This window comes from Saimiri boliviensis, chromosome 21, assembly GCF_048565385.1.
Source record: "Saimiri boliviensis isolate mSaiBol1 chromosome 21, mSaiBol1.pri, whole genome shotgun sequence".
In the NCBI taxonomy this organism is placed as follows: Eukaryota; Metazoa; Chordata; class Mammalia; order Primates; family Cebidae; genus Saimiri; species Saimiri boliviensis.
This window is the reverse complement of record NC_133469.1, coordinates 24,112,179-24,137,884: the sequence shown is the minus strand read 5'-3', so window position 1 is coordinate 24,137,884 and position 25,706 is coordinate 24,112,179. Positions and strand designations below refer to the sequence as shown.

Here is a 25,706-nt window from a genome sequence, read left to right as displayed (position 1 = left end):
CTCAGTTGATTGTTCACAGTAATAGATCCATGTTATACTCTTTCCCCTTCTCACTACTGCACTTAAAAAAAGACAAATTTCTGCATGGCAAAAAAGCAATACAAAATCAAAAGATGGGGAAATTCCTCATAAAAAAAAAAAGGCGCAGATTTTTTCAGATTGGTAAGACAGAGTCTAGTAGAAAACTGACCAAGAATTTGAACTGCTCAGAAAGAAAATGGAAATGACTCTTTAACGTGTGAGTTTTTTTATACCTTATGTCAGGGGTCCCCAAACTTTTTACATGGGGGGCCAGTTCACTGTCCCTCAGACCGTTGGAGGGCCGGACTATGCAAGACTAATATAAGAGAAGGTCTTATAACAGGGGAAACACGGTGTGTAGTAATGTTGGGGGAGACTTTTGGGCAAAGGGAGGTTATAGGGGCCATTATGTTGTTGTACATTTGGGGGAGTATGGGGGCCATTGTACTGTGTAGTAATGGTTATAGTGCTTTGCCTTTCTTCCTACTTCTGCTGTTATTTCACACTGCTTCCAGTGATGTGGGGCCGCAGCCACAGACCGGATGTGCATCATATGACACGCTTCTGGAGCTGTGACGCATGCATCCCGCGTCACTGGAAGTAGTACTGTACGTGAGCAACACCACGCTTTGTGGGGCCGCCACATACAGTACTCCAGGAGCACAGGATGCATCCGCAGTAATCCCAGCTACTCAGGAGGCTGAGACAGGAGAATTGCTTGAACCCAGGAGGCGGAGGTTGCAGTGAGCCGAGATCACGCCATTGCACTCCAGCCTAGGCAACAAGAGCGAAACTCCGTCTCAAAAAAAAAAAAAAAAAAGAATGATGTAAAAAGAGCAACTTGACAATACTATAAAAGTATAAATGTATGTAAACCTTTTGACGCAGCAGCTGTATTTGTGGGACGTATTCCTGGCATATGCATACTCAGGATGTTGTAAGGGTGATGCTGTCCATCATGTGAAATAAATGGAAATTAAAAGTAACCTACATGTACCCCTGTCGGAATGGGTTAAAGAAGTGAGACAGCCTTTGCAAAGAGTGAGGCAGTCCTGTGTACATGGGCATGGATCAGTCTCCAAGCTATGTTATTAAGTAAAAACCAAGTGAGATGTGGAGTATGACTGCCCTAGGGATAGTGCAGCACTGGGAGTGGGGCTGACTGATGTCTGGGAGCTGAGGCAAGGGGACTTTCACAACTTATGCTGTGTTTTAAAATCTGGTACCATGTATATGTATTATTTACTCAAAAAAATGTAGAAACAGCTTCTCTTATCATCTTCATGTTGCTGACTGTCATATTTAAACCTTCGCCCCAATTGCTGGCCTCTTAACCTCCAAACACCTAATCAGTGTCAACACTTGGAGGTCTCACAAGTATATCACACTGACCATGCCATGAAGCCATGAAGGGACTCCCAGCTATCCAAATTTTCCTCCATCAGTAAAGAGTCCTCATCTGCCCCGCAGAGGGCCTTGAGTCTTCCCAGGTCCTCCTAGATTCAGCCTATTGGTAGGTTCTCTGTGCCACATCCCAGGGTAGTCTCCGCTACTGCTTTCTAGCCTCAGTGCCCTCCTCAGGGCCAGGGTCACCCTTGGCCTTCAGGCCCATGGGAATCTCAGGCCTAATTGGTCTTCCAGGGGCGCCTCATCCAGCACCTGGATCTGAAAACCAGTCAGCTCAGATCACTCTGCAGGTAAATTCCTCAAGAGCATCCCATAATGTTCAGATTTCAATATGGACTGTACCTCCCTGGATGTAGAGGGACCTGACTCCAAGGCCTGCCTGCCCATCCCTCCTTCTGCTCATTTCCTCCTTATCTTGGGTGCCTTGCATGCCAGGGTCTGCCTTGCCCCAGAACTTGTGCACCTGTCTCCTCCACCTGGAACTCCCTCTCCTGGCTGGCCATGCCTTATCCTTAGGTATCAGTTCCTCAGATGGGTCCGTCCCTGCCCCTTCTCATCATTCCACCTACCCCTCTTGTAACCAGTGACTCCCAGGTCAGATGCTCTGCTAGATTCCTTCTTAGCTTTTATACGTACATATATAGTGACAGAGAGGGGTAGAGAGAGCGTATGCATGCGCCAGAGAGAGAGAGACAGAGAGTCTTGCTGTGACGCCCAGGCTGGAGTGCAGTGGTGTGATCCTGGCTCACTGCAACCTCTGCCTCCTGGGTTTGAGCAATTCTTCTGCCCCAGCTTCCAAAGTAGCTGGGATTACAGGCACACGCCACCATGCCCAGCTAATTGTTTAAATTTTTAGTATAGATGAGGTTTCCCTATGTTGGCCAGGCTGGTCTTAAACTCCTGACTTAAAGTGATCCTTGGCCTCCTAAAATGCTGGGATTACAGGCGTGAGCCACTGCACCCGTTCCCTTCTTAGCATTTTCACAACCTCAAATACCTTGTTCCATTTTTTTTCTTCTTTATTATTTGTCTTCCTCTGCTAGCATTAAACTTGTGCTTAGGAATCTTATGTTTGTTTCTTATTTATATGTTTACCTTTTTTTTTTTTTTTTTTTTTTTGCTAATTAAAACATTGTTTTTATAGATACAGGGTCTCACTTTGTTGCCCAGGCTGGTCTGGACTTCCTGGGCTTAAGTGACCTTCCCACCTCAGCTCCACCAAGTATCTGGGACTACAGGCACATAGTATTATACCTGGCTAATTTTTCTTTTTTCTTTTTTCTTTTTTTTTTGTGACAGAGTTTTGCTCTTGTTACCCAGGCTGGAGTGCAATGGCGCGATCTCGGCTCACCGCAACCTCCGCCTCCCGGGTTCAGGCAGTTCTCCTGCCTCAGCCTCCTGAGTAGCTGGGATTACAGGCACGTGCCACCATGCCCAGCTAATTTTTTGTATTTTTAGTAGAGACGGGATTTCACTATGTTGACCGGGATGGTCTCAATCTCTTGACCTCGTGATCCACCCGCCTCGGCCTCCCAAAGTGCTGGAATTACAGGCTTGAGCCACTGCACCCGGCCATACCTGGCTAATTTTTTTTTGAGACTGAATCTCGCTCCTGTTGCCCAGGCTGGCAATGGTGCAATCTTGGTTCACTGTAACCTCCGCCTCCTGGGTTCAAGTGATTGTCCTGCCTCAGCCTCCCAAGTAGCTGGGATTACAGGCGCCCACCACCACACCCAACTAATTTTTGTATTTTGAGTAGAGACAGGGTTTTACCACGTTGGCCAGGCTGGTCTCCAACTCCTGACCTCAGGTGATCTGCCTGCTTTAGCCTCCCGAAGTGCTGGGATTACAGGCATGAGCCACCATGTCCAGCCAATTTTTAAAATTTTTGTAGAAATAGGGTTTCACCATGTTTCCTAGGCTGGTCTTGAAGTTCTAGGCTCAAGGGATCTACCTGCCTTGGCTTTCTAGAGGATTGGGATTAGAGGTGTGAGACACCATGCCTAGCTATTTTACCAGTTTACTTCGCTGTAACTCCTTCTGCTCTTTGTTTGTTTTTTGTTTTTTTTTTTTGAGACAGTCTTGCTTTGTTGCCCAGTCTGGAGTACAGTGGCGCCATGTTGGCTCACGGCAACCTCCACCACCCAGGTTCAAGCAGTTCTTGTGCCACAGCCACCCAAGTAGCTGGGACTACAGATCTGCACAATCACTCCAGGCTACTTTTTGTATTTTTAGTAGAGATGCGGTTTCACCATGTGGCCCAGGTTGATCTTGAACTGCTGACCTCGGGTGATCTGCCTGCGTTGGCTTCCGAAAGTCCTGGGATTACAGGTGCGAGCCACCATGTGTGGCCTCCTTCCGCTCTTTGAATACTTGGCATTTGGTAGGAACTCCATAAGTACACATTCAATGAAGCGACTTTTACTAGTTTCCCAGTAGTTCATTGCTTTGAAATGTGATCTGGAGTTGCTACTGCTCCAGTCCAGGAACTGCACTGATGAACACAGCAGAAGCACGCTGGGTGTGGGCCTCCCCTCCTGAGGCTCACATGGGACTCCTTGGGCCCATGAAAAGGGTAGCAGGACAATTTCCAGGATGACTACCCAGACTTGGTCAGGATCCTTTTGTGGGATGGCTCACGCATGTATACAGTTGACTCAGCACAGAGAGGGTCAGCCCACTCCCAGGGCCCTGCCACCAGCACCAGGTTCTTCTCTGAATGCTGTCACTCTTGGTAACCTGGGCTTGAGTCCTGGTTTGTATAACTCCATTTTCTTGTTTCTTCACTTTGCAGAGGAATGTTTGCCGGAGGATTGAAGGAAATGGAGCAGGAAGAGGTCCTGATCCATGGCGTGTCCTACAATGCTATGTGCCAAATCCTACATTTCATATACACCTCTGAGCTGGAGCTCAGCCTAAACAATGTGCAAGAGACACTGGTGGCTGCCTGCCAGCTTCAGGTGAGGCATGTCTCGTCTAGCAAGGCAGACCCACACCCAGGTGGGTTTCCCTGAGATGCCCATGATGCCTTCCGGGCACTAGTATTGGCTTGAAGGTGGGTCAGGTATATGAGGAGACCAAGCAGTGAAGAAGGCCATGAAGTGGGGAAGACTCTGGAGTCATGCCCTGGATCTAAAGCAGAGCTGCTCTGGACAGCCCAGGCATAGGCGTGTCTTTCGTCTTTGTCCTCTTATCCATTGCTGGTTGTTTCCCCTCTACTTAAGTCTCCTTGTCATTGAACGCATCCTGTACATAAGCAGGTAGGCTGACCCAAGGTTGCATGTGGACGTCCTGTGTGCTTTGGGGTCTGGCAGTGTGGAGCGTCCAACAGCATTGCTACCAAGGCTCTTCCTGCCTGTCCCTACACTGGGCCACTTCAGTCTCTTGAAAGTTTTTCCGTTTTGTTACTGAGCTTTATCTTTCTATCTATTTATCTGTCTGTCTTTCTGTCTGTCTACTCATTCAGGTTATTGGAGACAAGCTCCCTGTTTATCACCCAGGCTGGAGTGCAGTGGAATGATCACAGCTTACTACAGCTTCAACCTCCTGGGCTCCAGCAATCCTTCTGCCCCAGTCTCCTAAGTAGCTAGGACTACAGACATGCACCACCACACCTGGCTAATTTTAAAATTTTGTTGTAGAGATAGGGGCTTGCTTTGTTGCTTAGGCTAGTCTAGAACCCCCAGACTCAAGTGTTCTTCCACCTCGGCCTTCCAAAGTGTTGGGATTACCAATGTGAGCCACTGTGCCTGGCCTATTTATTATTATTATTATTACTGTTATTTTGAGACAGTTTTGCTATTGTTGCCCAGGCTAGAGTGCAATGGCACCATCTAAGCTCACTGCAACCTCCGCTTCCTGGGTTCAAGTGAATCTCCTGCCCCAGCCTCCCAAGGAGCTGGGATTACAGGCATGTACCACCATGCCTGGCTAATTTTGTATTTTTAGTAGAGATCGGGTTTCTCCATGTTGATCAGGCTGGTCTTGAACTCCTGACCTCAGATGATCTGCCTACCTTGGCCTCCCAAAGTCCTAGGATTACAGGCGTGAGCCACCTCCCCTGGCCTATTTTTTTTTTTTTTTTAAGACAGGGCCTCACTCTGTTACCCAAGCTGTAATACAATGGTATGATCACAGTTCACTGTAGCCTCCACCTCCTAGGCTTAAGTGATCCTCCTGCCTCAGCCTTCTGAGTAGCTGGGACTACAGATGCGTGCCACTTTGCCTAGCTGGGATGTGTGTGTGTGTGTGTGTGTGTGTGTGTGAATAAATTACAGGGATGGGTTTTTTTTTTTTTTTTTTTTGAGACGGAGTTTCGCTCTTGTTACTCAGGCTGGAGTGCAATGGTGCGATCTCGGCTCACCGCAACCTCCGCCTCCTGGGTTCAGGCAATTCTCCTGCCTCAGCCTCCTGAGTAGCTGGGATTACAGGCACGCACCACCATGCCCAGCTAATTTTTTGTATTTTTAGTAGAGACGGGGTTTCACCATGTTGACCAGGTCTTGACCTCATGATCCACCTGCCTCGGCCTCCCAAAGTGCTGGGATTACAGGCGTGAGCCACCGCGCCCGGCCAGGGATGGGATCTTGTTAGGTGATACTCCCACCTTGGCTTCCCAAAGTTCTGGGATTACAGGTCTGAGCCACTGTGCCCAACTTGTTATTGAACTTTAAGTACTTGTTTTCATACAGAATTCAAAAAGTTTTGAGGCTTTGACAGTGTGACTTATGTTTTGGAAGATTATTCTCAGTGGTGTGGGTGCAGTTACACAGGACTGGGCCTGCAGGTTCCTTTGAGCTGTCAATCAGATATCAGCTATCAACCTGATAAGAGTTGAGAGTCCTCTCTTCTCACAGTTCTTAAAAGTGAAACAAAATGCTATGCTAAGTTCATCATTCTGACCTATCTTCCCATAAGAGCAGGTTTGGCACAATTTAAAAAAACTCAAGTCATAGGAAAACCAACCGTGCGACAGGGCCCTGGCAGCTTCCCTGTTCTCTGTTCCCTCTTCTCAGATTGGTGGGTAGGACCTGGATGCTGGGTTGGTTAATCTGAGTATGACTGACTTGTCTCACCATACCTGCATGGTGGGTAGATGGATTTGGCTTTTACAACAAAGTAATTTCCCCTTGTTCTTTTGTTAAAGCTATCTTTTCTGTCATTGTTGCTTTGGGAACCCTCATCCAGTTCTCTGCCCTGGCACCAGTTAACTCCTGATTCAGCTGCCCTTGAAACATCTTCCCCGGCATGGCTTAAGTCCAGCCATCCATCTCCTCCTCCACACCTGCCACTCTCCCAGAGCTCCCCTGCCAGTCCCCCTGCTCTGTGTGTTATGTGACCATCCTGTCAGTTCCCTGGGCTCAATCTTGGTGGCTTCTTAAGCCCATTCACCTTCTTCATTCCCTGTGTTCAAGTAAGGACAGGTCATCCTCCTCAGTATTGCTTATAGCCATGTCTGTTACGTGTTTCCATTTCCTTCCCCTTTGCCTAGCCTCCATATCTATGTTTCTGCCATTTCCTTATTCTCCCTGCAGCGACCACACACACTGAAACCAGATCGTCTTCACAACACCATCTCTTACCAGTCAGCTTGGAGACCTGTAGTCTCTCTGTCGGTTTGGCCAGTCCTCCCTACAGCCCTGGGTCATCTTCCCCAGTGCCTCAGAGGCCATCTCAGGGGCAGCAGCCTAGCTTTGTTTTTTAACGTATCAGGCTTCTGAGCCAGGCTTGGTGGTTCATGCCTGTAATCCCAACACTTTTGGAGGCCAAGTCCTGAGAATTGCTGAGGCCAGGAGTTTGAGACTACCCTGAGCAACAAAGTGAGACCCCATTTCTATGGAAGCATTTTAAAAATAGCCAGCCATGGTGGTGTGCACCTATAGGTCCAGCTGCTTGGGAGGCTGAGGTGAGAGAATCACAAGCCCAGGAGGTGGAGGCTGTAGTAAGAGTAAGCTGTGATCACACCACTATATTCCAGCTTATCTAAAAAAAAATCAGGCTTCTATGCAATATTGTTTTAAAAAGCTGTCTGCTCTAAAAACAGGACCAAAAGGAGAGACAGCAGGGTCCTCTCAAGGAGCTGCTACCCAGGCTTGTTCAGGGCTGTTTACGTTCACATTCTGCCCGAAACCTGGTCTTCAGGACCCTGCCCCATGACAAACCAGAATTTTAGGAAAACGTAGTATTTCAGGAAGCAGAGGCAAAGCAGAAGTACAGGCAGAGGGGGAAAGCAGAAGGTCAAGTGAAGATGATCGGGACCTAGCAAAGCACCAGGACACCTCACGTAGGGCACATACCTGCCCGACAGTTGGTAGGTCCCGTTTAGTCTTTAGCGTGTCACCTTGCAAGCAATCTTAGATGTTTTTTGGATTTTAAAAAAGTTATTTTTAGTGATTATTGATAAGCTTTAAGTAGCCGGAGAATTATTCCATGTGTAATGGTTAATTTATTGATGATTCTGGATAAGCCAGATATTCCCATTTTTAGGGAAACTGATTAATTGCACCAAACCCATGGGGTGGAATTGGTAGCAGAGGAGTTCCCATTTCCCCGCAGCGTCCTGAAATGGAGTTGGTTTGGGAATACAAAGAAAGAAGCATCAGACAACCAGGGTGATCAGACCAAAGCGTTTATTAGGAGTTATGTATAAAGTGGTGCAGCGTGTCCTCAAGGCAGACAAGGAAAAAGAGGCTTTACCCAGGCTTGCCCACAGAGTGGGTCAGGGTATGGAGTTTCTATGAGGGTTTAAGGGATTTGTCTCAGGGTTGGAGTCAGTTTTTCTTTCAGTGTTTTGTGTAACAACCTTGATGCCTTTATCAGTGCCTGGGAATGTTCAAGGACCAGGTTTGGGTTCAAGCCTGCTGGGAAAACCTGCAGCTGGCTGGGTCACAGAGAGGTCAAGGTACTCTGTCATTTTTAGTCTGGACATGGAAAAAAAGGAGGTGAGCACTCGGGGGCCCCACCGAAACTCTAAAATCGTGCTTTCCTGGAGAATTTATCAACACCTGGTTTGTTCTCCCAGACAGTTTTCCGTAGGGCCCTTCCCTTTGTCTGCTATTCTAACAAGCTTTGGCTGTTTGTTCACAGAGTAGCCTTTACAGCCTGCTGGTTGTGGCCTTGTTCCCAACTCCCTCCAGTGCCATTCTCTCTTGCTGTCCTTTTTTTTTTTTTTTTTTTTTGAGATGGAGTTTCGCTCTTGTTACCCAGGCTGGAGTGCAATGGCACGATCTCGGCTCACCGCAACCTCCGCCTCCTGGGTTCAGGCAATTCTCCTACCTCAGCCTCCCGAGTAGCTGGGATTACAGGCATGCGCCACCATGCCCAGCTAATTTTTTGTATTTTTAGTAGAGACGGGGTTTCACCATGTTGACCAGGATGGTCTCAATCTCTTGACCTCGTGATCCACCCACCTCGGCCTCCCAAAGTGCTGGGATTATAGGCTTGAGCCACCGCGCCTGGCCTCTTGCTGTCCTTTTAAACCACTAGTGCTTCCCCATGGTTAGGGAAGGGTTGATGTGGCTATCTGGGAGCCCCTGCACTCACTGGAGCCAAGTGGGTCTTGACCCAGTGCAGGACCTCAAGAACAGGGATAGCTTGAGTCCAGAAGTTTGAGACTTCAGTGAGCTATGATCTTGCCATGGCACTCCAGCCTGGGCGACAGAGCAAGACTCTTTCTCAAATTTTAAAAAGAAAAAAGAAAAAGAATTCTAAGTCAGGTTCCTGAGTAGGTGCTGGTCGGGTGTCTGAGAGTCTCTGAGCACTTCTGGGGAACCAGGGTGGATGTTCTGACGGGGAAAAAGCTTGTTATGTTTTTGGTCCCAACATTTTTGGAGAGGCAGGCTCTTCTAGGGAGTCCTAGGGTAAGGATGGGGGTTGTCTTGGGTCCTTTCCAAACCATGGATACATGACACAGTGACCATTTGTGCTGCTTCCTGCTTTTCTGAAGAGCCAGTACTTTTGATCTAAGAGGGAATTGACATATATCAAGGGTCCACTCCTGTGTGCTCTCTCATTTTCCTCATGTTTCTCTCTACTTTAGTGATCCCGTTTTATAGACGAAGAAACTGAGGCTTAGAGAGGTTAAAAACATGCTGTACAGGAGGCTGAGGCAGGATAATTGTTTGAACCCAGGAGGCAGAGGTTGCAGTAGGCAGAAATTGCGCTACTGCACCCCATCCTGGGCAACAAGAGCGAAACTCCATCTCAAAAAAACAAAACAAAACAAAAAAACATGCTGTATATCCTGTCACCTGGCACATTTCCAAACCAGGATTTAAACCCAGTCTGCAGTAAGCCCCAGTCTCCAGTGTGTCAGGAAAGGTAGAGGGCAATTAAGGAGGGCTTCTCGTTCACTTTGCCTGCCCCACAAGGGCCCATATTTCTGCTGTCATTCTGTCTCCCACCTTCACATGCTTTTCCCAGCCCAGACTTGAATAGGTGTCATTCTCTCTGCAGATCCCAGAAATTATCCATTTCTGCTGTGATTTCCTCATGTCCTGGGTGGACGAAGAGAACATTCTCGACGTCTACCGGCTGGCAGAGCTGTTTGACTTGAGCCGCCTGACTGAGCAACTGGACACCTACATCCTCAAAAACTTTGTAGCCTTCTCTCGGACTGACAAGTACCGCCAGCTTCCATTGGAGAAGGTCTACTCCCTCCTCAGCAGCAATCGCCTGGAGGTCTCCTGCGAGACCGAGGTATATGAGGGGGCTCTTATATACCATTATAGCCTGGAGCAGGTGCAGGCTGACCAGATCTCGCTGCATGAGCCCCCAAAGCTCCTTGAGACAGTGCGGTTTCCGCTGATGGAAGCTGAGGTCCTGCAGCGGCTGCATGACAAGCTGGACCCCAGCCCATTGAGGGACACAGTGGCCAGCGCCCTCATGTACCACCGGAACGAGAGCCTACAGCCCAGCCTGCAGAGCCCGCAGACAGAGCTGCGGTCAGACTTCCAGTGCGTTGTGGGCTTCGGGGGCATTCACTCCACGCCATCTACTGTCCTCAGTGACCAGGCCAAGTATCTAAACCCCTTGCTGGGAGAGTGGAAACACTTCACTGCCTCCCTGGCCCCCCGCATGTCCAACCAGGGCATTGCGGTGCTCAACAACTTCGTGTACTTGATTGGAGGGGACAACAATGTCCAAGGATTTCGAGCAGAGTCCCGATGCTGGAGGTAGGACAAAGTGCTGGCTGGTCCCTTTGTCTTCAGGTGATGTGAGGGTGTGGAAGTCATGGGCTGAAAGAGCTGCTCAGGTTCCCCTCAGCGTTTCACATGAGTGTCACTTGTCATTGTGGAATGAAGTCTGGGTAAATTCAGAGGTGGCCAGCAGTGAGATAAGGGAAGGGGGCATCCGGATTGGCTTCTTTCCTGCGTGTCCCCTACTCTTCAGAAACCCACTCACCTTGTACCCCTCCTCGGCCTCTTCGGAGTGGGCTAGGTTGTGAGTGCGTTGTGCAGGCGGGGAGGGGAGGGGAGCCCACAGCGGGAACTGTAGTCAGGCTGGGATGAGAGGGCCTAGGAGCAGGGTCAGCTGGGCAGCTGTGCCCTCAGTCGTGCTCTGAGCGTGGATGCATATTGTTTCAGTTTCCCATCACCAGTCTGCATTGCTCTTTCTTCTCTCTTAACCTGCTTGCTAATGGTGGAACAGGCTTCCTGCTGCTGTGCCTGAGCAGCAGTCTTCAGCCCAGGGGAGCAGTAAAGGCCAACAAGCATTACTGAGCCTCATGCTACATTTCCACTCTACCCTGCAGTCAGCCACGCACTTGGCATAATATCCCCTGGGAGGAGGCAGTTTTCCCAAGAGAGGGTTTTGTGGACTGCTGTGGTCTGTAGGATGCGCCTGGCTTTATCAGTCACTTAGGCTGTGATCTCACCGATTTATTTCTGGGCGGAGCAAGGGACAGTGGGTCAAGTCCACAAGCCTTAGCCACCATTAGATTTCCAGAGACCCCTCCATCTTACCTTGGTGCATGTGAGAAATCTCCCCACGCTTCATGCTGAAAGATGGTGCTGTAGAGAGAGAGACTGCTCTGCAACTATTTCCAGCAGGCATGAACTAGATTCTGACTGACTTCATATTCATGTTTCTGTTTTCTGGGGACAGGGTAGGGTAGGGTCTGGCCTGGCCATGCCACTCGGAATCAAGCATGGTGATCCTGGCCAAGGAGGAGAAGGCCATGTCTCTGCCACCTCTGCATTCCTGGCCCCAGGAAGTGATCACCTTTGTTAAGCTGCTGAGGCTCAGAGATTGGCAGTGACATTGTGGTTAAATATGAGAAAGGGCAGGTTTCAGAGAAAAGGAAACAGCTACCTTCATTTCCTCCCTAAACAAATGTTCCCCAGTGGGTGTGGCCGCACCAGATTCAGACTTCCCTCTGGCCAAACCTTAAACGTTCTGTTTTAGGGGGTTCAGTTTCCCAGTTGGGGGACCAAGGCCAGACCACCCTGCTGAGAGCAACCTGTAGACCTGCAAAGTCAGTCTCTCCAGAGTGTTTTGGCCTCTGGCCCTTAGCAGAAGGTAGAGGCAACTGTGCGCCCAGAAGCGAGGCTGGATGTTTCTGCAGAGCTGTCCCTAAGGGGGATTTTGCCTGCCCCTGTCCTCTGTCCACCTGCTATATGGGCCATTGATCTCACTTTGACTTACAGTACAAGTCTGAATTTCCCCCTTGTGAATGGCTGTTTGTGAGACTAAAGCTGAACTCTGGGTAATGCTAATATTAGCCCCTGTAATCAATAACCAGTCTCAAACTCCTGTCTGAGAGTATGATCACAGTGGCAGGTGGGGTTGGCAAGACCTGCCTTGAGGGAGCAGGTGCCCACAGAGTGGAGGTGGTGGGAAGGACCACAGTCCTGCTGGTTAACCTAGGGGTGTATCATCTCTGCAGAATGAAAGCTTCATTAATCTCCCAGTGGACTCAGAACTTCCAGATGAATCTCTTAATTTGAATATTCTTTTTTTTTTTTTTTTTGAGACGGGGTTTCACCATGTTGGTCAGACTGGTCTCAAACTCCTGACCTCAGGTAATCCACCCGCCTCGGCCTCCCAGAGTGCTGGGATTACAGGTGTGAGCTACCGTGCCTGGCCTTAATTTGAATATTCTAAGAGTTTGGTTCTTTCTCTGCTTTCTCATCTCATCAGCCTTAGAACTGGTGAATTCTAAAAGCTTCAGGCTTTTAGAATATAAGGAAACAAGATTTTGTAGCAAATTAGGCTTTACATTTTGAGGAGTTAATACTTATCAGGTTGTATCTTAAAGCACTGATACAGAAACTGCATATTAAAAAACCTTACCTTTCTTGGAGCAAATGGTATTTGCCTCCAAGATACCACTTTTTCTCTTTCATTCTTTCTTTCTTTGCATCTATATTATCCGCATCATTCTTTGTACTGTTCCATAGCCATAGCCATAGCCCTGTGGATTACTGAACACTAACTACGTGGTATACCTGATAGTAGCTGGTTACATGTTGCTGTTTGCCCTAACACTACTTAAAGTAATAATTAAGGCTATGTGAAGTTCATGCCAATAATCCCAGCACTTTGGGAGGCTGAGGCAGCAGGATCACTTGAGCCCAGAAGTTTAAAATCAGCCTGGGCAACAAACTGAGACCTCGTCTCTACAAAAAAAAAAAAAAAAAAAAAAAAAAAAAACTGGGCCTGCAGTCCTGGCTACTCAGAAGGCTGAGGCAGAAGGATTGCTTGAGCCCAAGAGTTTAAGACTTCCGTGAACTGTGATCTGTGATCATGCACCTGTACCGTAGCCTAGGCAACAGATTAAGACCCTGTCTCTAAAAAATTTTTTTTATATAATGTGATTTTTCTTTTCTTTCTTTTTTTTCTTTTTTCTTTTTTTCTTTTTTTTTTTTTTTTACGTGGATTCTCACTCTGTCACCAGGCTGGAGTGCAGTGGCACGATCTCTGCTCATTTCAGTCTCTGCCTCCTGGGTTCAAGCAATTCTCCTGCCTTAGCCTCCCAAGTAATTGGGACTACAGGTGCACACCACTATGCCCAGCTAATTTTTTGTATTTTTAGTAAAGACGGGGTTTCACCATGTTGGTCAGGCTGGTCTCAAACTCCTGACCTCATAATCTGCCTGCCTCAGCCTCCTAAAGTGCTGGGATAACAGCCATGAGCAACCATGCCCAAACAATAATGTGATTTTTCTTTGGGCATTTTCATGGCTGCCAACATTTTAAAGTACATTTAATTTTTTTTTTTTTTTTTTTTTTTTTGAGATTGCATCTAGCTGTGTTGCCTAGGCTGGAGTGCAATGGCATGATCTCAGCTCATTGCAACCTCTGCCTCCCGGGTTCAGGTGATTCTCCTGCCTCAGCCTCTCGAGTACCTGGGATTACAGGCATGAGCCACCATGCCCAGCTAATTTTATATTTTTAGTAGAGACAAGGTTTCACCATGTTGACCAGGCTGGTCTCGAACTCCTGACTTCAGGTGATCCACCTGCCTCAACTTCCCAAAGTGCTGGGATTATAGCCATGAGCTGCCATGCCTGGTCAGTACATTTAATTTTAAAAACAATTTAATAGACATTAAAACATTAATAGTCATGAAAATGCTTAAGTCATGGAAATATAGAAGAAAAACAGTCTACTGAATTTAACAAGAATTCCAGAATATTTTTGTACCAACTCTAGGATTCATCTCTGAGTTTACAATAGGATGATATAAATCTGAGTTACAGTGACTCTCCTAGTCAGTTTGAGCTGCTAAAACAAATGCTATAGATGGAGTGACTTAAACAACAAATCTCTATTTCTCACTGTCTGGACACTGGGAAGTCCAAGGTCATGGTGTTGGCCAGTTCAGTCCTGGTAAGTACCCTTTCTGGCTGTGTTCTCACATGGTGGAGAGAAAGAGCTGTAGTCTTGGGCACTAAGCACATCATGGGGCTCCACCCTCATGACCTGATCACCTCCCAAAGGCCATGCCTCCTAGTGCCATCACGTCGGGGTTTAGGCTTTCAACATAGGGATGTTTGGGGAATCCACACATCTAGTTCATAGCAATAACTAAAATTATTTATATTATTATATGCAAAAGTAAAGCTTATTTTTATTAGAAAAATATTACTTGAGGACTTACTCTAATAAAGTGGAAAATTAATAAAGAGGTGGGATACAGGACACAGCAGGAAATAAGAAATCAGTGGAACTTTGGCTGTGTCTTAATTGTTGACATATGGTGTCACTGTGTGTGTGTCTTTAAATCTGAAGCCACAAATCCACATGAACTCAGCTTAAAAAGCTGTGAGGACAATAGACTAGAAGCAGCAAGCAGGAGCATCTGGAGGGCCCTGTCTCACTCTGGTTGCAGACACTTGGGATACAGATGTTGATTGAGCCAGACTGAACACCAGAGAGGAGAGACTTGTAAGGCAGTGAACGGCACCATCCCAGCCAGTTGACGGGACCTCTGTGAGTGCTGTACCCCAAGCCTGGACTGCTGGTCCCCAGCCAGACCTTCTCCTGGCTTGTGCCTCAGGTCATGCAGGTATCAGACCCTGCCTTCTCAGGAGGCCTTTCCTGATCGCTGGAAGGGAGCTCTGCCCTCCCCAGGCCTCGCTGACCAGCAGGTCACTCATCTCCTTACCGCACTTTCTTTCCTTCACAGTGTCATTATATCAAGCCTTTGTTTGCCCTCATTTGCCCTGGTTAGCCTGTTTCCATTCTGCAGGGGAAGGCAGGGCCCTGGGCTCTCTTCAGACTCCCTCTGGATGTAGTGCTGAGCACTGTACTCCATCCACAGTGCAGGGGCTGTGAATGTTGATAGAGTGAATGTTGATTCATTGCTGATAATCTTATTCCTTTGTTTAGTTCATTCAGCAGACAGTGCATGATCTGCCCTGAGCCAGAGGCTACACTGAGGTCTAGGAATACAGAAATGAACCCTGTTCCATTAGAACCCCCAAGTTAACAAAGACCCTTTTTATGCTCATCCTTTGTGATTCCTCTTGATAGCTTTTCTAGGCAGGTGATATCACCTCATTGGACAGGTGCAGAACTGAGTGAACCCCAAGAGATTAAAACTGATGTCCAGGCACACCCAGCTAGACAGGGCAGAGCCCAGGATTCACACCAGGTCAGTGAGACCCAGGTGCATGTTCCTTCTGTTGGCCCTGCCTCCTGAAGCCCCTGTTTGCTGCATTCCTTGTTGGCATGGAGGGGCTGGCCACACTGCAGGGGCTGCACGAAGCAGCTGCAGAGCACAGCTAACTTGTGTTTTGGAGAAAAAGATGAAACTGATCTTTTCACTGACCAGCATAAGGCACAGGCCAAAGAAAACTTTGATTAGTCTCTTGTGAACCAGTTGAAGTTAGACTTGTTCTCTTTGGAAATGGTCTTCTTCTGGAGAAATAAAAACACTTGTCTGAAAGGCTGTAACTATCTGTGGGCTATTGGGCAAGGAGGCTTCAGATACTGGCTTTGGCCTCACTTGAGTCCTGGCCCCTTGTGGCTCTGTGATCATCTCTGCTCCACATTGCAGGCGACGCTCCCTGTGGGTGCTTAGTCTAGGAGCCCTACTTGGGTTCTGGCCAGACTCCTGCACTATAACCTGCCCACCCTCATGGGTCTGCTGCAACCAGCCCCATGCCTTTTCTCCCAAGGGGGTCCCTGGAATCTCACACACCCTGCCCTTACACAGCCCACAGTCCAGGGTCAGAGTTAACACTTCCACTTTCCCAGTGAGGGAGACCTTGAGGAGTGGAGGGGAGGTTAGGAAACTTGGGGCTGGCAGCATGGTGGGAGGAGGTGAAAGTGGGGTGACTGGAGGCTGGCACATGCTGCTGTTGACAAAGCTGAGGGTATGATGCATGCTCTGTGCAGGGCATTACTGAGCAGACCACTCCTGATTGAGTGCTGGGCGAAGTTCAAGGCTGGGAGGCCAGTGAGGGGGCTCATGCACCCATCTAGTCAAGAGGCTGTGTTTGGAGGCCCTCTGAGTGGGGGAGCAAGGCTATGTGGTCGATGAGGTGAGGCAAGTGAGATGAAAGTGGCTGTACAAACAGCCATTGAGGCTGAGGCAGGAGGATCACCCAAGTCCAGGAGTTCAGGACCAGCCGGGACAATATAGTGAGACTTTGTCTCTACCAAAAAAAAAAAAAAAAAGTAGCTGGTGTAGTGGTGGGTGCCTGTAGTTTCAGCTACTCAGGAGACTGAGGTGATAGGATAACTTAAGCACAGGCGGTTGAGGCTACAGTGGGCTATGATTGTGCCATTGCCACTGCACTTCAGCCTGGAGGACAGAAAGACCTTGTCTCAAAAAAAAACAAAAACAAAAACAGCCATCGGACAGCTCAGGAGGACAGTTAGGTGGAAACACAGGAGGCTCCTGGCCACTCCTTCCGTGCTATGTGTAGGGGAGCACCTGTGCTCAGGTGTGTAATAGCCTGCTAGCCTGGTTGTAGATTGGTGTGCACTGGTATGTGGGGCAGTTGGGGGAGGGTTCAGGCTGAGCTGAGGCTAGAACAGGAGGTACAAGCCTGTGGGGCAGCCTCCCTGCGTAGTCAGTGCTGTGCTTTCCTCATGTCTCGGCACAGGTATGACCCACGGCACAACCGCTGGTTCCAGATCCAGTCCCTGCAGCAGGAGCACGCCGACCTGTCCGTGTGTGTTGTAGGCAGGTACATCTATGCTGTGGCGGGCCGCGACTACCACAATGACCTGAATGCTGTGGAGCGCTACGACCCTGCCACCAACTCTTGGGCCTATGTGGCCCCACTCAAGAGGGAGGTAAGGAAGTTCTAGAAGAGGGGGCTTCTCCTGCCTAATTTCCTTCCCCAGGATGTGCAAAAAGTGAGAAGCCCAGGTGTCAAGGCCTGTCCCAGGTCAGGGAACCAGGATCAGTCAGCAGTATCCATGCCCCTCCAGAGACCCTGCATTGAATGCATTGATGGAGGGCCCTTGAGGTTCAGCCAGCCCACCTGGGGAGAAGGCTCATCAAGGATCCAGACCCCATTGCCCAGAATTGCACCCCGCTTGTGAGTCTCACATGCTGAAGACCTTGTCACCCCACTTTGGCCCTGGGAAGCTGCTTTAGCCTTGTAGTTACCAAGTGTGGGTAGAACATTTGCTCTTTGCATAGCTGAGACGAGCTGGGACACTTCCAAAGATGTTAAACAGGAAAAGGTCCTGAGAGAGGTGAGGGCTTTCAGTAGCACAGCTCATTGGCAATCGTCAGAATTCTTCCCTCTTGGCCCCCTGAAGGGTGGGGCCTCCCAGAGCCAAAAAACTTTTGAGATTTCATTTTTGTATTAAATCCTATGTTTGAATATTGGGACAACTTGAAAGAAAAAAAATGATGTGCATCATATATATATACTACCTTGGTTTATTTTAATTTCAAGAGGTTTAGAATTATGTTCATTGTGGAAAAGTGATGCTTTAGGGAGGTGTCTCTCTTTTATCTTATGGCTTTGGGGTTCTCAGGCCTGGTATAAGAACCAAACCCAAAGAACCATCCCAGGGAAGGAAGAGGCCTTGCAGACCCCCTACCTCCTAGGTCTCAGCCTATGTACCTTGAGAACAGGGTACATACCCTGCTAGTACTGGCTTAGCATTTGTGGAGCACCTGCTATGGGCCAGGTGCACCTTTAGGGTTTCCCGAGCACCCCAGAGGCAGAGGATGGTATGGAGGGCAGGTTCTGCCTACGCTGCCTTGGGGGGTTTAGCAAGCCTCTTTCCAGTATCCCTCATGACCCCCCCACCCCCCCAGAGACTTAGACTTTGACTTCAGGGGGTCAGGGCTAGTGTCTCCCCAGTGGATCCAGCTCTTCTTTATCCAGGCCATTCACACAGCCCACACAGATTCCTCTCTTGGGCAGCTGTGAGCTACAAGCTATGGCCTGCTCCTTGCTCTTGGCTTCTTTGGGGAGAAGGAAGCCTCTTTGGAGGGACACTCTTTACCCCCATGTTGGAGAAAAAAGCAGATTTTTCATGGAGAAGATCAAGAGGCTCTTGAGACCAAGGAGACAAGAAGGGCCCTTGGATTCTATTCCAGGAAGGGTGTTGGGGGAAGCCTCCTAGGTGGGTGTTGTGGGAGGGGCTTAGCAGTTTTTTTGTCCATGGCAGCTGGGGAAGCAGCAGTTCTCCAGCTTGGCCACAGAGGGGCAGCCTTGGCTTTCAACAAGCTGTGTCCTGGCTGCCGGTGTTCCTTCCTTCACGCACACATTCATTCTGCAACTACTAAGCGCCATGTACCAAGTCCTGGGAATCCAGTGGTGAGAAGAAATGAGAAAGACTCCCACTCCGTGGTATTTACAGCCTTGTAGGAGAAACCACTTTTAACCACCAAACAAATCAATAAAGTGGTTACAATTACGGTAAGTGAAATGAAGAGGGGGCTGAACTGAAGGATTTCCAGGGAGGGGGCTCTGGTAGGATGAATCTAGAGGGAGGGACTGTTTGGGGACTGTCTGTCTGAGGAGATGTCAATTAGACCTGCCATTTATAAAGGGAGGAAATGTTACTGGGAATGTGTCCTCAGTTCTTACCTTCTTGGTTAAAAGAATTTAAGCAAGAGACATACAGCATACAGATACCAGTGTAAGGTAGTTTATTGCAAAAGTGGGGCTGGGCACGGTGGTTGGGCCTGGCACAGTAGCTCATGCCTGTAATCCCAGCACTTTGGGAGGCCAGTATGCATAGATCACTTGAGGTCAGGAGTTCAAGACCAGTTTGACCAACATGGAGAAACCCCATCTCTACTAAAAATACAAAATTAGCTGGGCATGGTGGTGCATACCTGTAATCCCAGCTACTCAGTACGCTAAGGCCAGAGAAGCAATTCAGCCCAGGAGGTGGAGTTTGCAGTGAGCCAAGATCATGCCGTTGCACTCCAGCCTGGGCAACAGGAGTGAAACTGTATCTCAAAAAAACAAACAAACAAAAAAGGCAAAATCGAAGGTACATTCTCAAGGCCAAGTCAGAGCAGGCTGCTCAAGAATGAGATTGCCCCAACTGGCACTGAGAAACCTCCCTTATGGGAGTGTCTTACATGATTATTCATAAATGGGTGGGAAGAGGTCTTACTCCTAAACATATTTTGGGTGGTCTTCTAGCAGCACATGTGCTGTGGCTGTATATGCTAATGCATATATCCCATGTCTCATTAGCGTCTTAAACCTCCACCCACAGGGTGTGTTTTTACTCTTACAATGAACAAAAGGTTACTTTCGAAGCAGGCAAAACTGGGGCAAACTACACAACACATGCTGCCTAGGGTGGAAAGTCCCTTGTGGGGTTAACTACTGGAGCTGGATAAGCTCAACTGACAGAGGGGTTGGGGCTTTTGAAACCCCTGGTTTGGTTAACATGTCTCAAAGGTCATAGTTTTTTCTGGGCATGCTAGGGGCTGAGGCTGGCCTGGAGTCCACTTCCCTGTTCATATCTAACCATCTGCCTGGTCTAATAGAATGACCTTCCAGGGCAGGAGAGGGGCTCACAGCTTTTCCTGAGAAGGAGAGGAAGTATGGGATATGCTTACAGAAGAAAGTCTGAGGATCAAGAGCAGAGCAAGCGAGGCTGGCTCTGGGTTGTCACATGGTGTGAGCCAAAAGCAGCAGTAGCCTGTGGTGGCACACAGCTGTGGAGCTGGAGGGAAATGGAAGGGTTCAGAGTGTAGTGTGCAGGTAAACTGATCAGGATTGCTGATGGATCAGATGTTGGGGATGAAAAAGGATAGATCATGTTGGCAGGGCATGATGGCTCATGCCTGTAATCTCAACACTTTGGGAGGTGGGCAGATCACCTGAAGTCAGGAGTTCAAGCCAGCCTGGCCAATGTGGTGAAACTGCATCTGTACTAAAAATACAAAAATTAGCTAGGTGTAGTGGCTGGTACCTGTAGTCCCAGCTACTCAGGAGGCTGAGACAGGAGAATTGCTTGAAACCAGGAGGCAGAGGTTGCAGTGAGCCAAGATCATTCTACCACACTCCAGCCTGGGTGACAGAGCAAGACTCTGTCTCAAAACAAACAACCCACCCCACAGGATTGGTATGCTGAATATTATAAAAAGCTGATGAAAGAAGTAAAAGAGATGAGTAGATGGAGAGACATACCAAGTCCGTGGATTGGAAGACTCAAATAGTAAAAATGTCAGTTTTTTCCAAACCCAATTAATACATATATTAATACAGTATTCATTATATTGATATGGTATTGATACAGGAGTTCTAATATTCCTATCAAAATTCCAGGAAGGTTTTTGTACTGTTAAGGGAAAATGAAAGTGGAAGCTGAGGTTTGGATATACCCCTTGGCCAACTGCCTATAGCCATGTAACTGAAACTTAAGCTTTCCTCCCTCCGTGTTGTTAGCATTACAAAGAAAGCTTATGCAGCTCCGTATGCACAGTAGGGAACAATATACTTCCTCATTCATGCTTGGTACGTTGTGCTGTAACTGCTGTGAATTGAGGCTTCATACCACTTCCAGTTTGGGGTTTCCTGGTTCATGAACTCTTCTTTTAAATACACAATAAGCTTTTCTGAAATTTGTAATTTGTTTATTTTTTTGAGACAGAGTCTTGCTCTGTCACCCATGCTGGAGTGCAATGGCATGATCCTGGCTCACTGCAACCTCTGCCTCCCCGGTTCAAGTGATTTTCTTGCCTCAGCCTCCCAAGTAGCTGGAATTACAGGTGAGCCCCACCACGCCTGGCTAATTTTATATTTTTAGTATCAACAGGGTTTCACCATGTTGCCCAGGCTGTTCTTGAACCCATGGTCTCAAGTGATCTGCCCACCTGCTTACTAAAGTGCAGGGATTACAGGTGTGAACCATCATACCCAGCCTAAAATTTTTTTTATTGCTGGGCGCAGTGGCTCACATCTGTAATCCCAGCACTTTGGGAGGCTGAGGAGGTTGTATCACTTGAGGTTAGAAATTCAAGACCAGTCAGGCCAACATGGTGAAACCCCATCTCTACTAAAAAGGTAAATATTAGCTGGATGTAGTAGCACACATCTATAATCTAGCTGCTTGGGAGGCTGAGGCACAAGAATCACTTGAAGCCAGGAGAAAGAGGTTGCAGTGAGCCAAGATTGTGCCACTGCACTCCACCCTGGGCAACAGAGTGAGACTCTGTCTCAAAAAATAATAATAAAATAAATTTTTAAATATATATTTTTAAATTTTTATTTGATTTTACTTGTGACAGTAGATATACATGAGATTATTCTGAAATTTATATGTAAAGACAAAGGAACTAGAATAGCCCAAATTATTTTGAAAAAGAACAGTAAAATGGGAGGAATCTGCCCAATTTCAAGATTACTACATAGCTACAGTAATCAAGGGTGTGGTATCAATAGAGCAATAGACACATAGATCAGTGGAACAGAGTGGAAAACCCACAGAACCAGGTAAAGATACCCTGTCGTGTTATGCATGATTTTGGAAAAAGGTGCAGAAGCAATTGAGTGGAGAAAAGATATCTTTCAGCAAATAGTACTGGAGCAATTAGACATCGATTGGCAAAAATATGAACATCAACCCAAGTCTCATTCCATGTACCAAAATTAATTCAAAATGGTTTATGAATTTAAATGTAAAATCATAAAGCTTCTAGAAAAGAAAATCTTTAGAATCTAGGTTGAGGCAAGGAATTCTTAGATGTGACCCCAAAAGCATGCACCATAAAAAGAAAAATTGATAAGCTGGACTTCATCAAAATTAAAAAATAATTGCAAACCACCTATCTGACAAAGGACTAGTAGCAAATAAATACATACATAAACAACTCTTAAAACTCAGTAAAATACTACAAATAACACCATTAGAAAGAGGGCAAAAGAGCTAAAGAAACTTCACTGAAGAGGATATGCAGATGGCAAATAAACATATAAGGAGATATGTAACATTATTAGCTATTAGGGAAATGTAAATTATTACTATTTTATTTATTTTTATTTTTTTTCTTGAGATGGAGCCTCACTCTGTCACCCAGGCTGGATGGAGTGCAGTGGTGTGAGCTCGGCTCACTGCTACCTCTGCCTTCTGGGTTCAAGCGATTCTCCTGCCTCTGCCTCCCAAGGAGCTGGGACTACAGGCATGTGCCACCATACCTGGCTAGTTTTTGTATTTTTAGTAGAGACAGGGTTTCATCATGTTGGCCAGGCTGCTTTCAAACTCCTGACCTCAGGTGATCCACCTGCCTCAACCTCTCAAAGTGCTGGGATTACAAGCATGAGCCACTGTGTCCGTCCGGGGAAATGTAAATTAAAGCCACAATGAGAGAACAACCTCATGATGGCTAAAATAAAAAGCAGTGATAATACGAAATACTGGTTGGTGACTATGCAGGGAAACTATGCTCATGCATTGCTGATGTATAGCCACTCTGGAAAACAGGTCTGGCAGTTTCTTCCAACTATCATGTGACCCAGCAGTTGCCATCCTGGGTATTTATCCCAGAGAAATGAAAACTACTCTACACGTTAGCTGGGCATGGTGATGTGTGCCTGTAATCCCAGCTACCCAGGAGGCTGAGGCACGAGAATTGCTTGAACCTGGGAGGCAGAGGTTGCAGTGAGTCAAGATTGTGCCACTATACTCCAGCATGGGCAATAGATCAAGACCCTGCTTCCAAAAATAACAAAAAATACCTGTACGTGAATGTTAATAGTAACTTTATTGGTAATAGGCAGAAACTGGAAACAAATCAGATGTTTTCAACAGTGAGTGGCTAAACAAGCCATGCTGCATACACATGGAATACTACTCAGCAATAGAAAGGGAACTATTGGTGCATATTCAATACCCATTATCTGAAATTTTGAATCTTTGCATTACAGTTAACTGGTTCAGCATTCCTTGTCCAAAAGTCTGAAATGCTTCCAACAAGCATTTCCTTTGAGTGCCATGTTTGTGTTCAAAAAGTCTCAGATTTTGGATGTACTCAACTTGTACATGCAACAACCTGGTGGAACCTGGCTTGCGGTAGAAAGCCAGTGTTGAAAGGTTGTATACTGATTTAATTCAGCCAACACCCTTGAAGTTACAAAAATTGAAGAAATAGAGGAGATTGGTGGTTTCCTGGGTTCAAGGAGGGGATTAGGGTAAGGGAAGTGAGTGGGTGTCACCCTAAAGGGTGGCTCCTTAGGATCCTGGTGGTGATAGAACAGTTCTGCAGCTATGTCCATGTCAGGATCCTGGTGACACTGATAGAGTAACACAGGGTCTTACCATTGGGGAAAGAAGGCACATGAGACCTCTGTATTATTACTTCCAACTACTTGTTAACTCTACACTTATTTCAGAATGCAAAGTTTAATTAAAGAGAAAAACCTCCCAGACCCCTACCAGTGATAGGAGAAAACCCAAACCAAACCCTTGGTGTGTGTTCTTCCTTCCCACTGCTCTGTTCATCTCTCTAGCCTCTTGTTTTGCCACCCGCATAGCCTCCGTGTTACTGACCTGCCTGGTGACATAGCTCTGGAGCCTCCACACCCTGAGGGTCTCCTTTACCCTCGAAACACTTAGGGCCTTTCCTTGGGGCCTTCTCTTGGCCTGCTGGGTGTGAGTAGGTGGGTTCTGAAAGTGGTAGGGGTAGGGTGTGGGGTGGCCATGATAGGGGCAGGCTGCGCCCTATAGAGATAGCCCACCAGAGGGAGGGTAAAAAGCCCACAAAATGTTCAGGACCAGAATCAAGACCGGTATTTATTTCCCCCCCCCCCCACATCATGAGTCAGTACATGTTATTTCCAAACAGATTTTGAAAGCAGGCTCAGTAGGCCTGGAGGATTGCATGGCCAGTGGGAGTGGGGGAGGAGTAGAGGCCACTGAGGGCGGGTCAGCAGTCCTCAGCGTTCTGTGGCTTCTCCCAGACTGACTTGAAAAATATGCTTTTATTTTCTTGGGGTTTCCCACTGCCCCCCAACTTGTAGGTGTTAACTTTAGAGGCAAAGGAAAGACAAAGGTTACATTTCATCTCTGAGTCTATAGATACATCTCCTATTGGGAAGAGGTTAGAGGTCAGTGACTAAGACAGTATGTCCAGTGAGAATCGAGGGAACATTCTCGTCTGCATGTGAGGAGGAACTGAGAAGTGGTGAAGCCTCACAGCATTGTCCAGCAGGTGTGGAGTGGTGAGTGGCCTTGACAGAGTCTACCCAGTCGCCTTTCCTCACTGCTGTCTCATGCCAGTTCTGGTGGCTCCACACAGGTGTATGCTCACGCTGGCGCAACGCTGGAGGGGAAGATGTATATCACCTGCGGCCGCAGAGGGGAGGACTACCTGAAAGAAACGCACTGCTACGATCCAGGCAGCAACACCTGGCACACACTGGCTGATGGGCCTGTGCGGCGCGCCTGGCACGGCATGGCGACCCTCCTCAACAAGCTGTATGTGATCGGGGGCAGCAACAACGATGCTGGCTACAGGAGGGATGTGCACCAAGTGAGTGGGGCCTGGGGCCGTTCAACCCTCTCAGTTGCTGTGGATGGAAAATGTAATTGCAATATGTGCCTTTTTAAAATAGACTACTTTTTAGAGCAGTTACAGGTTCACAGCAAAATTAAGTGGAAGGTACAGTTTCCATATACCCCTTTTTCCCCCATACACTGATAGCCTCCCCACTGCAGATCTCTCACTCCAGAGGAGTGGATGTCTCACAGTTGTTGAGACTGCATCACTCTTGGCACATTCTGTAAGTTTGGACAAATGTCACCATGACAGTATCATACACATACACTTCTACCTTTTCTTATTATTATTAAAAACTTTTAGGCCGGATGTGGTGGCACATGCCTGTAATCCAGCAGTTTGGGAAGTAGAGGCAAGAGGATCATTTGAACTGAGGAGTTTGAGACTAGCCTGGCCAACATGGTGAAACCCCATTTCTACAAAATACAAAAATTAGCCAGGTGTGGTGGCGCATTCCTGTAATCTCAGCTACTTGGGAGGCTGAGGTTGGAGGATAGCTTGTGCCCAGGACAGAGGTTGCAATAAGCTGAGATCATGCCACTGCATTCCAGCCTGGGCTTTAGGCCAAGGCATGATGGCACAAACCTGTAGTCCCAGTTACTCGGGAGGCTGAGGTGGGAGGATTGTTTAAGCCCAGCAGTTGGAGCCTGCATTGAGCTGTGATCACACCATTGCTCCCCAGCCTAGGTGACAGAATGAGACCCTGTCTCTATTAAAAACAAAAACAAAAAAAAAAACAAACTTTTATTATAAAGTTAATATAACCATATTGCAGGAACTTTAAAAAATAGAGAAGGATGTCTGGGCGCAGTGGCTCACTCCTGTAATCTCAGCA

The 25,706-nt window shown here is 47.5% G+C and overlaps 1 protein-coding gene across 4 annotated transcripts in view; it reads left to right on the top strand.

Moving 5' to 3' along the window:
- KLHL22 (kelch like family member 22) overlaps window positions 1-25,706 on the top strand; it is a 44,683-nt gene that overhangs the window by 15,013 nt on the left and 3,964 nt on the right. For all 4 annotated transcript variants that reach the window (XM_039462424.2, XM_039462423.2, XM_039462425.2 and 1 more), the window contains 4 exons: window positions 4,223-4,388; window positions 9,883-10,601; window positions 16,986-17,178; window positions 24,611-24,844. In XM_039462424.2, coding sequence (XP_039318358.1) covers window positions 4,223-4,388; window positions 9,883-10,601; window positions 16,986-17,178; window positions 24,611-24,844 — 1,312 coding nt within the window. The remainder of the gene's footprint in view (window positions 1-4,222; window positions 4,389-9,882; window positions 10,602-16,985; window positions 17,179-24,610; window positions 24,845-25,706) is intronic.